Below are 14,058 nucleotides of genomic sequence, written 5' to 3'. Positions count from 1 at the left end.
GCCATGATCGAGAGATGTTAAGAGAAGGTCGACCGAAAGGAGAAGAAACTACTCAACTAGGCACTCTATAGTCGACTAGGTCAAGTCTTTTCCCCTTTCCGGTTTTTTTTCGAACATAGGAACACCTTCAACTGCTTAAGGAATGCCTTCTCCGTCTATTCCACCATGATCAAGAGATGTTAAGAGAAGGTCAACCAAAAGGAGGAGAAACTAGGCACTCTGTAGTCGGCTAGAGCTGTTCATCTTAACAACTGTTTCACTCTCTATTCTCTCTCTCTCAAACTCTTGTTCTTCTTCCCCAACAGACTAGACCTACTCTCTCTCTCTCTCTCTCTCTCAACAATCACTCAGATTCACTCAGTTTCTTCTCTCTTAGTAGGTTTTTTTTCTTTTTTTTTTAATTTTCAGTGCATAAAAAAATTGAAAAACCGAATCGTGGTTAACCGGTTGCATTGGTTTGGTTAAATTTAAAAACTAAACATGTTGATTTGGTCTAGAAAACCGAACCGTGAGCACCCCTAGTTCTTCCTCTCAAGAAGTAATTAAAGAAATAATAGAATTAGGGAGAGGATATCTCGACACATGATTGGAGTGAACCGGTAACGTTCCATCCATGGAACAGGTGACCATAGAGTGTGTCCGAGCTGGTGGAGGTACAATCAGTGAAGTGTTAAGAATATCTTGAATATTGCGATACTGAATCAGAGTATATGCAAAAGTAGTGGAAGCAGTTGAATGTTGAACTGGACTGGAGTGGGTTCGATCGTGCCAGACTCAGAGAGAGTCATAGGAGAAGCAGATTCGGTGGCTGCATTATGTGTGGTCATACTGGTAACTGCCTATGAAGGAGACACAATTGTAGGTTTGGGACATTGGAGTGGCACTAAAATAAAGGCCCCAGTGGTAGAAGAGACCGACGAGGCTGAAGAAGGTGCAGGAATACTCGAAAATAAGTACTCAAAAAACATGCCATGCCACAAATAACTTGTCAGAGGATGGACGAAAACAATGATACCCTTTGTGGGTGTGACTATACCTAAGAAATATACATTGAAGTGATTTGAACATGAACTTATGATTGTTGTATGGCCAAAGAAAGGGATAGCAAGCACATCTAAAAATTTAAGCATAGAATAATCTGGATAGCATTGAAAAAGTACCTCATAGGGAGATCGACCATGGAGAGAAGCAGTAGGAAGTTTATTAATCAGATAAACTGTTGTTTTTGTCGCATCTACCCAGAAGGAAAATGGAAGATTTGAGGAGGTCAGTAGAGAGAGGGTTAATTCTATGATGTGTTTGTGCTTTCGTTCCACTGTTTCATTTTGTTCATGAGTTTGAAGGTAGGTTACTCGATGAGTGATACCTTGTGAGTCCAAATATTGGGATAATTTTTAGTATTCTCCTCCCCAGTTAGACTAGAAGTATCGAATTTTGGTATTAAATAAAACTTCTACATGTCTCTTAAATTTCAAAAAAAAATATCAAGCATATTTGTTTGTTTCCTTTTTATTGGAAAGGGTGAAAGGTGGTCTTTCAAGGCAAAAGGATGGATGTATATGTTCCTCTCAATCTATAGCTATATACTCAAAAGCTTTGGAAAGATGTACGATGGCATTTGGAGTTTAACACGTGATTTGCTCTTGCCTTGACAGGCATGCTCTAAATTATTGACATGTGTTTCTCCCTCCCTTCTCTTCTTTACTCTTTTTCTCTTCTCTCCCACCTCTCTTTACTTTGGCATTCAAAAATTACAAGAATGCCACATATAAGACAAACTCTCCCTATATAATTGATTCTATAATATTTGAAAATTATTGAAATGCCACATATAAGACAAATGCTCATTTTTTACCTTACCATTTAATTGCCTCTATGATATTTAAAAATTATAGGAGTGCCACATATAAGATAAACCTCTTTATGTAATTGACTTTGGCATTCAAAAATTACAGGAGTGCCATATACAATTATTTACGATTATGACATCCTATAAATAAAATGTCATCCTTCTTAATCTCTCTCTCTTCTCCTATTCTCTATCTCAATTTTTATTTATTCATTCATTTATTTTATTATTATTATCTAAACATTTATTTATTTAATAAAATTAAGTAAATTATTTATTTTAATAAAATAAAAGCAATAAAATAAAGGAGATGTAACATTGAGAGAAAGGTTTTAATATTTATTTATTTATTTATTTATTTTACTAAATTATTTATTTACTTAGAAATAATTTACTAACAAATTATTCTCTCCCCTTGAACCCATATTTAGGGGTTATCAACGGGTCGAGTCTAGTTTGAGATAGCCTATACTAGTCTCATCCCAACAAATTTTTATTTATTTATTTATTTTATTCAATTTAATAAATTATTATATAAACGTTAATTTATTTAAGAAAAACTAAGGTTGAACAAATGGGTTGAGTCTATATTGATGGAGCTAAATTGATTGAACATAATTATAACAGTTTGGGTTCCATGATTTGGTCATGATTAATTATTGGATTAACTCTCGTTCTTGTCCAAAAATGATTCAAGTCCGGAACCAAATATTTTACAAAATATATAATTTTTTCTTTCTTGTAATTTTTATCATGTTTCATGTTTGAAATAGTAAATTTAATAAATAATAAATAAGATAATATTAGTTAAAAATGTTTAACTTATTAACATAAAAATAAATTAATATTATTTTAACTATTGCTTTCAATATAATCAAGTTTATCATGATTTTCAAAACAAGACTGGAACGGACGGTCGAACCGGAAAAACCGGGAACTGGTTAGGTGATCAGTTCCGTTTTTCACCAAAACTAGATTTTTGCCAAAAAAACGTTGATTTGGTCAATAAACTACCGACCTAGGCGATTGAACCATTCTAACTGTTCAACGGTTCTTACCATTTTTTTAATTTTTTAAATTTTTTTGTCAAAATGGTCGAACCATTCAACCCAGGAACCAGACCCCTAACCGGTTCGTTATTCGGATCAGTTTTAAAAACCTTGAGGTCTATGATTTGATCCCAATTAAATAATTGGTTCAAGACTGATTCTACTTAGTCCCGACCTATTGACAACCCTAAACCAATTTGGAGCCCATTATAGTTATTTATTATTTATAATAATATAAATATAGTTATTTTATTTAAAAAATACAACCTAATTTATTATTGTATCTTCAAATGGATTTTTTCTATTTCCCCGCTAGTACCATTTGAAAATGAATTGACTGGATATGTAGCAGACCTTAAAGATGATGTTTAGGCTGCAAGCATTTCCTGTACAGAAGTAGGTATCATTTCTCTTTGAATGATGAATCTGGGCACAACTATACAACAGGCAAAACAAGGAACAAAGAGAAACCTATCCTTGACTTTTTGCTCTTGTATTCTATGCATTTCCTTTTTATCTTATTTATTTGACAGACGACCCAATGGCTCTACCAATTCAACTGCCAAAAGATGTCTCAGGAAAAATCGGAATGAAAAATTTTAAGACAAAACCCTTTGTATTGAAATTTTACTGAGCTCTAACTGGTAAAACAGAAGGCCAGCCAGATGAATGAGAAACATCATCACTAGTAAAGAATTACAAGAGACTCTGCCCCTTAATTTAGCTAGGGTTGAACCAGGGTCCAACTGCACCATTCACATGCCCATTACTGTGGATCCCAACACCATTTGGAACGAGTGGAGGCGGCAGTCCAATAGCCATGGGAGGTGGGGCTGTAGGGTACATTCCATGGGAATGGGGCAGGGTGTGGGGGCTCATAAGAGGGCTGCCACCAGCATTCCCTTTCCGCTGTTGGAGTGAATGGATCTGCCTGAGCCCCTCCTCATGGATACGAGATAGTGTCTCCAATTCCTTCAATGACAAAGCTTCCAAGCCTGCACCATAGAGAGGGGCGTGTCTTGACATTTCCTCCTGTAGTGAAGCCTCAAGAGTATGGATATATTGCTGCAGAACAATGAGAGAGTTAGCCTCATATTATAATATTGGGCAAAGTTGATGTATAAAGGAGGATGATGAAGGATCTCTAATTTTCTGTATAGATAACTTGAGGTCATTTTGAAATCTTAGTTTATGTTCTCATTAAGTTAATGGTATTGTAGCACAACGCCTCAATCTAACTTCCAGATAAAGCTGTCATACACCAAAACTTCAGAAAGATAATATGTACTAAGAACCATGCCATTTCTTGACTTTGATTAAATAAAAGGAAAACCAATGGGGTACTTTTGAGACAAATGGGGATAAAATCATTTCATTTAGCACTAAATTCTACTAGCACTTGTACCCATAAGGCATGCATCTAAACCCTAGTCAGATGATGAAATTACGCATTCAAATGCTATAAGAAGTAAAAATTATTTCATAAGCGTGAAAGTGGCACAATGGGTGAAATTTGCATTTGACACATTTCTACTGAAGACATCATTAGGTGTCATGTGACTCATTTCAGTGGATGATATGCCTTCGCCAACTCCCTTTCTGCCTCTAACTGATTTTGATGGTTCAAATTTGGGCATCCTCAGAATTCAGGAATAGGGGAAGTTTTCAGAAATAGTCATGGTGTAAGCATGGCTGGGTCCATGAGACATGGTGACTCAACAAGGGCTGAGTTGTAGCAGAACTACAGGATTTGACTCTTGAGATTGGACAAATCCCTTAGTTAAGAAACATGATGGTGGAAGGAGACTTGATGGTGGTGAGATTGTTTAAAAATAATACGATAAACTGTTGGAGATATAATCATATTATGAGTAAGTGAAAATACTCAACTAGGGAACTAAGATCTACCTTCAACTGGATTCAGAGATCAGCCACTAGCACGGCCAAATGCCTTGGCAAGAGAGGCGTGAATAGGAATCAGTTGTAATTAATTTTATCGGGGGGTTGTTTCCCAGGAAAATGTTGGAAATGTAATTTCCTGGTGCTCTTTCAAAGCTAAACATATCTTTGTACATGTTATATTTATTAATAAAAGAGAGACTTTTATTTAGAAGGCACTATTGTTACAGTTGTAGTTTATAAGGACTAAAAGGTCCTTGGGTAATATCATAGGGCATTTAGGTGATAGACAGACCTTATCATAGGAAATACAAGGGGGTGTTTAACAACATGGTTGATTTTGTTTTGAAAACAAAAACAACTGCCACATCAGCAACAATGTTGTCAAACACCACCTAAATGACCCAATTCCTCATAGACCTAAAATGTTTCACTATGGGTGAGCCTAGGGACGACAAAGCACCCATGAAGGGTTGCCTCACTTAATCACCAAGGTATTCTGTACATGGTGCTATTATATACTTTTATATTATTTTTTTAGATAATAATAATAATAATAATAATAATAATAATAATACAACTATTGTTATTATTAAACCAAATTGTTCAGTTTGAGTTAAAATACTGATTTCGTTTTATTATTTTCTTAGTTGTTAGGGAAGCTACGAAGAACTCAAAATTTTGTCCATCAACATATATTAATTATTTTCATCCTTTCTTTTCTTTTTTTTGCTAGGGCTTTGAATGAGGTGTACCCTGGTTCTAATAGAGGAGACAATTGGGTTTGGACTGGTTATTCATGAGGGGTATTCAGTGTTTCCTCTTTTTTTCAATACTTTGTCTGCCCCAATATCCCTTCAGTCTCTTTCCCAGTTAAAGAAGTCTGGAACCGTCCTATCTCCCCCTCCCCCCCCCAAAAAAAAAAGTGGGTGCCTTTTGTAGGAAAGTCTTCCATGGTGCAATTAATACATGTGATATGCTGCAAAGGAAGTGACCTGGTTGGTGCCTCTCTCCAAACAGGTGTGTCTTGTGAAATTCAAATGGTAAAACTGCTTATCATCTTTTCATTTCTTGCCCCTTTGCAGGTTATATTTGGGATAGGATCTTTGTGCCTTTTGGTTGTAGGTGGACTGTCCCAAGCAGTTTGGACAGGCTCCTTGAGTCATCTACTTTTAGGTGGCCAAGAAAGAGGGAGAGGCTGCTTTGGAGATGCACAAGGGCTGCAGTGATATGGATGGTATGGGAGGATAGAAATCTAAGAATATTTTTTTGATAAATGAAATAAATCTAAGAATATTCAGGGGAAAGAAAATATGGGTGGAAAATGTGCTTGAAGGCATTGTGGTTAAAGTAGTGCATTGGGCAAAAACAATGAAGTTGTTCTCTGAATTTACTGTTGATGAAATACTTAGAAAGTGGGAGGTGATTGCAGGTTCCTCTTCCTCAAACAATGGGTTCCACCTAAAGGCTACAGCAGGATTTCTCAAACTGAACTTCGATGGTAGTAGTTTTGGCAATCCAGGCCTTTCTGGGATAGGAGTAATAAGAAATGAGAGGGGAGAAATTCTGGGAATGTCCTCACTTCTCAGGTCCAATTGGGGAAGGGGACTGTTGGAAGATCTCGGTAATTATGTATTATATTATGTGCAATTTTAGGTAGTTGAGAGATTTGTGAGCTGTACAAATATTTTTAGAAATCAGTTGTATTTTTTTCCTTTATTTAGGGAGATTTGTTACCTAGTTTGTATCCTAGAGAGAGCTATAAATTTTGATGTACAGAAGCATAAAAAATCATCCCATTCTTATTATCTTTCTGTCTCTTCTTTATGGTATAAGAGCAGAAAAGACCTAGGGTTTGTTTCAGTGTTTTAGTCTCTAAAAAATGTCCGAAGTCATGTCCAGTTCTCAGCTGCCTCAGCCTTCTCAGCTTGAGCCCTAGATTGTCCGGAATCTGCCTGAAAATCACCCTATTCAGATCACTACAATCCGACTAAATGGTGAAAACTTTCTTTGGTGGTCACAATCTGTTTGCATGTATCTCAGAGGGAGAGGGAAAATTGGCTATATCACAGGAGACACGAAGAAGCCTGATGTGAAGGATCCAGCCTATGCTTTTTGGGATGCTGAAAATTCCATGGTGATGACGTGGTTGGTTAACTCCATGACGGAAGAGATAGGGGCAAATTATCTTTGCTATTCTACAGCCAAAGAATTATGGGACAATGTCTCACAGATGTACTCTGATTTAGGGAATCAATCCCAAGTGTACAAGTTAACTCTACAACTCGGAGATATTCGCCAAAGTGAGAACTCTGTGACTAAGTATTTTAAATCTCCTAAGAGAATTTGGCAAGACCTGGACTTATTCAACGATTATGAGTGGAAGTCACCCGATGATTGCAATTATTACAAGAAGATGGTGAATGTTGGCCGAGTCTTCAAGTTTCTTGTAGGTTTAAACATTGAATTCGATGAGGTTCGTGGCCGAATTATTGGAAGAAACCCTCTGTCCCCAATCGGTGAGGTATTTGCAGAAGTACGTAGAGAAGAAAGCTGGAGACAAGTGATGCTTGGAAAGAAGGCTGCAGGTACAACCAGACGTGTGGAAGGGTCAACCCTGATTATTTCCGAGGTCCAAGTCAGTCGAAGGTCATCCCAAAATCAGCGGGTTGGAGAAAAGAATAACCTGCGTTGTGATTACTGTGGGAAACCTCGCCATACCCAAGAGAATTGCTACAAACTGCATGGGAGACCATCCAATGGCAGGGCGAACAAACCTGGTGAACAGAATATACCAGCAGTAAACGAGGCTGAATCATCTCCATTCAGTAAAGAGCAAATAGATCACCTTCTTAAACTACTAAAATCCTATTCGTCACCTAATACTCATGTCGGGTCTATGGCACAAACAGGTAGCAGTTCTTTGGCACTCTCAATTCTAGGAAAATCCGGTCCTTGGATCATAGATTCAGGGGCCTCCAATCATATGACAAGCTGCTCTAATTTATTTAGTTCCTATTATCCTTGTTCTGGTATTGAAAAAGTGAGAATAGCTGATGGTAGTCTTTCATCTATTGCAAGCAAAGGAAACATTAAAATTTCAGAAAAAATTACTTTGAAATCTGTTTTACATGTTCCAAAACTTGCCTGCAATCTTCTTTCTGTCAGCAGATTGTCTAAAGATACTAACTGCTCATTCTTTTTCTTCCTTCCACTTGTGTTTTTCAAGACCAGAACTCGGGGAAGACGATTGAAACTGCTAGAGAGATAAATTGACTCTACTACTTTGATGAAACCACTATTGGTAATAAAAAAGATCATGGTTTAAGTAGTACGAGTTCAATCTCTGTCTGTGATCAAGTTATATTATGGCATAGAAGATTAGGGCATCCTAGTTTTCCATATCTCAAACATTTGTTTCCTAAATTGTTTAAAGGAATTGATTGGTCAAAACTTCATTGTGAGGCTTGTCATTTGGCTAAAGATCATTGTGTTTTATTTCCAATAAAACCTTATTTTGCTTCAAAACCATTTTATTTATTACATAGTGATGTTTGGGGCCCATCTAAGGTTAACACACTTTCTGGAAAAAAATGGTTTGTGACTTTTATTGATGACCATACAAGGGTATGTTGGGTTTACTTGTTGGAAAGGAAATCAGAGGTTGAACAAAGGTTTAAAGAATTTTTCCTAATGATTGAAAATCAATTTCAAACCAAAATTGGTATTCTAAGATCAGATAATGGGACTGAATACTTTAACAAATACTTAGGAGCATTTCTGACCGAAAAAGGTATTATCCATCAATCAACTTGTCGTGACACACCACAACAGAATGGGATTGCTGAAAGAAAAAATAGGCACCTTCTTGAGGTAGTTAGAGCCATCATGTTTTCTATGAACGTACCTAAATATCTCTAGGGAAATGCTCTCCTAACTGCATGTTACCTGATAAATAGAATGCCATCTCGAGTTTTAAAATATGAAACTCCTTTACAGAATCTGAAAAATTGTTTTCCCGCATCTCGAATAACCACGGATCTTCCTTTAAAAGTGTTTGGTTGTGTCTGTTATGTGTATATACCAAATGTTTTTCGATCAAAACTGGATCCAAAAGCTGAAAAATGTGTTTCTTGGTTATGCATCTAATAAAAAAGGGTACAAATGCTTTAATCCAGTTACAAAGAAATTTTTTGAGAGTATGGATGTACACTTTGTTGAGGACCAACCTTTCTTTCAAAAAAATTCTCTTCAGGGGGAGAACATAAGGAAGATAATTTTTGGAAAACTTTACCTATTCTAGAAGAATTTATACCTTTGATTAATTCCGATAAGCAAGTTTCGGAAACAATTGTTGAAAGAATGGAACCTAGTGATAGTACTCTTAATCTAAATTTTCCAGATACTACGTTATCAGAGACGGGGAGAAGTACTTCAAATGGATCACAATCCTCATCCTGAGCTTCAGTTTTATACCAGGAAGAGGTTTCACAAAAGTACTACTGTTCCAGTTGTTCCTACAGCAGAAGTCCAATCCAATTTACCGAGTGAAGGTCCTACAACTCAGAGTAATCCTTCTTCTACTCCTATTCCGTCTTTACCTAATCTGTCCTCTTCAGATCTTGACATTCCAATTGCATTAAGAAAAAGTACCCGAACTTGCACAAAACATCCTATTGCAAAATACTTGTCATATGAAAAATTATCACATACTCATAAAGCATTTGTGTCTAGGATTTCTAATTTGTATGTGCCAAGAACTGTTCAGGAAGCATTAGATGATCCGAAGTGGAGGTTAGCTGTGATGGAAGAGATAAATGCTCTTAGGAAAAGTAATACGTGGAGTATTACTGATCTACCCCATGACAAGACAAGAAGACAGTCGGGTGCAAATGGGTGTTTACAGTGAAGTGCAAGGCTGATAGAAGTGTGGAGAGATACAAAGCATGACTCGTAGCAAAAGGATTTACCCAAACACATGGTATAGACTACCAAGAGACTTTTGCTCCCGATGCTAAAACTAACTCTATCAGAATACTTCTTTCTCTTGCAGTTAATTTTAACTGGCCACTTTGTCAGTTCGATGTCAAGAATGCCTTCTTGAATGGAGACCTAAAGGAATAAGTATATATCGACCTACCACCAGGATTTGAAGAAAGTCTTGGAAGAGGCAAAGTTTGCAGGTTAAAAAAATCCCTATATGGGCTAAAGCAATCACCAAGAGCTTGGTTTAAAAAAATCCCTATATGGGCTTCTCACAAAGTCAAGCTGATCATACTTTATTTTTCAAGCACTCCACTGAAGGTAAAATAGCTATTTTGATAGTGTATGTAGACGATATTATTATGGCTGGAGATGATTTATTTGAAATCAACAAGTTGAAGAATAAGCTTGAGGCTGAATTTGACATTAAAGACATGGAAAAACTTAAATATTTTCTCAAAATGGAGTTTGCAAGGTCCAAGGAGGGAATCTTTATCAACCAACGCAAATACATTCTTGATTTGCTCAAGGAGACAGGGATGACAAGTTGTAAAGCCGCAGAAATTCCAATGAACCCAAATATGAAGTTAAAAGCAACAACAGCAAATGAGGTGGTTGATCGAGAACGTTATCAAAGATTAGTTGGAAGACTAATCTATTTGTCGCACACAAGACCTGACATAGCCTTTGCAGTAAGTGTAGTAAGTCAGTTTATGCATTCACCTGGACCTACTCACTTTGAAGTTGTGTTCAGGATTTTGAGATACCTGAAAGGAACTCCGGGGAAAGGACTCTTGTTCAAAAATAGGGGTCATCTCCAAGTCGAAGCCTACACAGATGCAAATTGGGCAGGTAATATAAATGATAGAAGATCTACTTTAGGTTACTGCACTTTGGTAGGAGGGAATTTGGTCACCTGGAGGAGCAAAAAACAGAGTGTTATAGCAAGGAGTAGTGCCGAGGCAGAATTCTGCTCTGTTGCACATGGCTTTTGTGAAGTGTTATGGATCAAAAGGCTCTTAGAAGAGTTGAAGGTTCCTACACCAACACCTATTGAAGTCTATTGTGATAACAAGGCAGCTATTTCCATAGCTTATAATCCAGTTTTATATGACAGAACAAAGCATGTAGAAGTGGATAAACATTTCATCAAGGAGAAGATAGACAGTGGTGTGATATGCATGTCCTACATACCCACCACGAGCCAAGTAGCAGACATTCTCACCAAAGGGCTTCCTAGGGCGCAGTATGAGAACTTAGTCAGCAAGCTTGCCATGAGTGATATATTCATGCCAGCTTGAGGGGGAGTGTTGGAAGATCTCAATAATTATGTATTATATTATGTGCTATTTTAGGTAGTTGAGAGATTTGTGAGCTGTACAAATATTTTTAGAAATCAGTTGTATTTTTTCCTTTATTTAGGGAGATTTGTTACCTAGTGTTATCCTAGAGAAAGCTATAAATTTTGATGTACAAAAGCATAAAAAATCATCCCATTCTTATTATCTTTCTATCTCTTCTTTAGGGACTTTACAAGAGCTTAGCTGGAGGCAGTCATGTTTGGCCTACAAAAAGTTGTGGAGCTAGACATTCAAAAATTGATAATTGAAGGTGATTCTAAAGTAATCCCAAGCTGGTTGAGAAAAGAGGAAAAGAGCCCTTGGTGGTTCAGAAATGAGATCAAAAAGTTCATAAGACTGTCAAAAGATATGCAAATAATAGTTCAGTGGATTCCAAGATTAGCCAACAGCCTAACAGATCATTTTGCAAAACAGGGGACTAGAAGAGAACATGTTTTTTGGACACGGTTGTAATATCAAAAGAAAATTCTTGGGGTTTTTGCTGTTTTTACTGTTCTTTTCCTGGTTTGTAGGGGTAGCCGAAGTTGCCCACTGATGTAAATTCTTATAAATTAACAAAAATCTTTCATGTTTTTATTGATAAAAAAGGGGCTCAGCCCTCTATTTCATGAATTTATTTTATTTCTTCCAATCTTTTTCATTAGGTCTGTAATTGGATCAGATTTGGACCGAATTCAGCAAAACCTGGCATCCGATCCAATTACAGAAATGATTGGGATGTAGGGGTATCTAGATGGGCAACTCTTGCAACACCTTGGAAGGCAATTCATGGCATCCTCCTACAGTTCTTACGCTTTGTAAGGTATGATGCTTGCGCTGGGACTCGTGTTCTTTTCTTGGAAGACACTTGGGTGGAAAATTTGCCCCTTAAGGATATGTTCCCTTTTCTCTTCTCTATTTCCCTTTATAAAAAAGAACCTGTCTTCCTTTCTTTTGCCCCCATATACCCCTTTGTCGACAAATTGGGACCTTGGGTTCCAAAGAGGGTTGAGGGATGAGGAATCCTTATCAGTTTCTGAGCTCCTATTGTTACTTGATTCTGCTTGCCTGGACCCACTAAATCCTAATAGGAGGATTTGGACTTTGACTCCGAAAGGGCTATTTATTTGTGCATCTTTCTTTAATTCCCTCTGCTCTAGTTCTTCTCCTCGGGCTTTCCCAGTTAAGGAAGTTTGGTCTAGGCCTATTCCCCCAAAAGTTGCTGTATTTTGTTGGGAAGTTTACTTGGGTAAAATCAGTACGTTGGATAACCTGCAGAAGAAAAAACCTTTTTTGTGTTTATCTCCTAACTGGTGTATTTTGTGCAAAGTGCAGAATGAGGACTATTACCACTTATTGATTTCTTGTCCTTTTGCTGCAGCCATTTGGAATTGGGTATTTGATTTGTTTGAGTGTAGGTGGAACTTGCCAGCTGAGGTAAATTTGCTGTTTTCCCCTTCTACCTTTGTATGGACCACAAGAAGAGGGAGAGTCATGTTGAAGTGTACAAGAGCAGCTCTCCTTTGGACTATTTGGGAAGAGAGAAATTCCAGAATTTTTCAGAAGGAAAGAAGCTTTCTTGAGGTTAAAGAGTATTATTACAAGGACTATTTTATGGCTGAAATCCTTAAAGCTCTTTGAAGATTATTCCTTTGAGGATTTAATGAGGAATTGGTCTGCAGTTGCCTTCACTTCCTCTAGGAAGCCTAGAGTCCAAGTAACTTGGACTCCGCCGAGGGAGGGTTTTATTAAGCTGAACTTTGACGGAAGTAGTCAGGGTAACCCAGGACCGTCTGGGATTGGTGGTGTACTGAGAGATGAGAACAACATCATTGCCTTTTTTCGGGACCGGCGGGAAAAGGAGACTCTGTGAGGGCTGAACTCCTAGCTACGGCACAGGGGGTACAGATTGCCTATCAACTCGGAGTGCAAAACTTGATAATTGAAGGAGACTCCAAGGTGGTAGTAGGATGGTTGGCTGACCTGGGTACTGTCACTTGGAACTTAAAGGATATTTTAAAAAAGGTTAAATGGCTATTGAGGGGCATGACAGTTAGAGTTCAGTGGCTGGGTATTATCTTGCTAAACAAGGGGCTACTTGGGTTTCATTGTATTGGGCTTCATTGTAATTTTCTTTTTTCCTTTGTTATGTTCTTTAACTAAAGGGTTGATGGTTTCTTCCATCTCCCCTCTTTAAAGGGGAGGTAGCATCTCGCGTCTCTCCCTAAGTTGTACTATCTTTGACTTTGATTTAATAAATCTGAATATTCACTAATAAAAAAAAACGTGCATCCAAATCCGATCGGACTTGAAGACCTGAGATTCGAATTTGAATCCTAACAAACTTGGATTGGATATGGATTTAATTTGATTCTACTATAATTTTTTAAAATACCAAAAAATAAAAATTTAATTACTTTTCAACTTTTATATATAATAAATTAATGTAAATATAACAACATACTGGGTTTATTAAATATTATACATATATTCATTATATAATATAATATATAAAATATATATTTTTTAATTATAAATATAATTACATAAAATTTATATATTAAAATCAATAAATATTATAATATAATCTGATTCGGATTTTTATCGGATCGGATGGGGTCAAATCCAATCCAATTATATATATGCATCATCTGAATCCGAGATAATCACATTGGATGTCAGATTGGGCCTCAGATTTTCGAGCATCATTGGCAGGCCTATTTTTCATTAAAATGTTGAATTTCTATGTTTTAAATGAATATACATTTTTGTGAACATTATAGACAATGCCTAGTGAAAGATGGTTGCTGCTTGCAATAGAGCCTAGGGGATCACTCTAGGGCTCATGGTTTTTATTAAAAAAAAGCATCGCCTAGATGAGTAGGTAATACAACGCTCCCTTGTTGATTAGCCTCATCTTGGCGCTTTAAAAACTATT

The 14,058-nt window shown here is 36.9% G+C and overlaps 1 protein-coding gene across 1 annotated transcript in view; it reads right to left on the bottom strand.

Annotated features, from left to right (window-relative positions):
- Positions 1-3,495: 3,495 nt before the first annotated feature.
- The window catches only part of LOC148869470 (uncharacterized), a 45,291-nt gene continuing 34,728 nt past the window's right edge, over positions 3,496-14,058 (bottom strand). Inside the window, exon 10 of the mRNA XM_088973738.1 lies at positions 3,496-3,963. Coding sequence (XP_088829864.1) covers positions 3,619-3,963 — 345 coding nt within the window. The 3' untranslated portion in view covers positions 3,496-3,618. The remainder of the gene's footprint in view (positions 3,964-14,058) is intronic.

The sequence above is a fragment of the Nelumbo lutea genome, chromosome 2 (genome assembly GCF_056320005.1).
Source record: "Nelumbo lutea isolate HS-2025 chromosome 2, American lotus-T2T, whole genome shotgun sequence".
NCBI classification, from domain to species: domain Eukaryota; kingdom Viridiplantae; phylum Streptophyta; class Magnoliopsida; order Proteales; family Nelumbonaceae; genus Nelumbo; species Nelumbo lutea.
The sequence above is the reverse complement of the archived record's forward strand: the minus strand, read 5'-3'. Positions and strand labels throughout refer to the sequence as shown.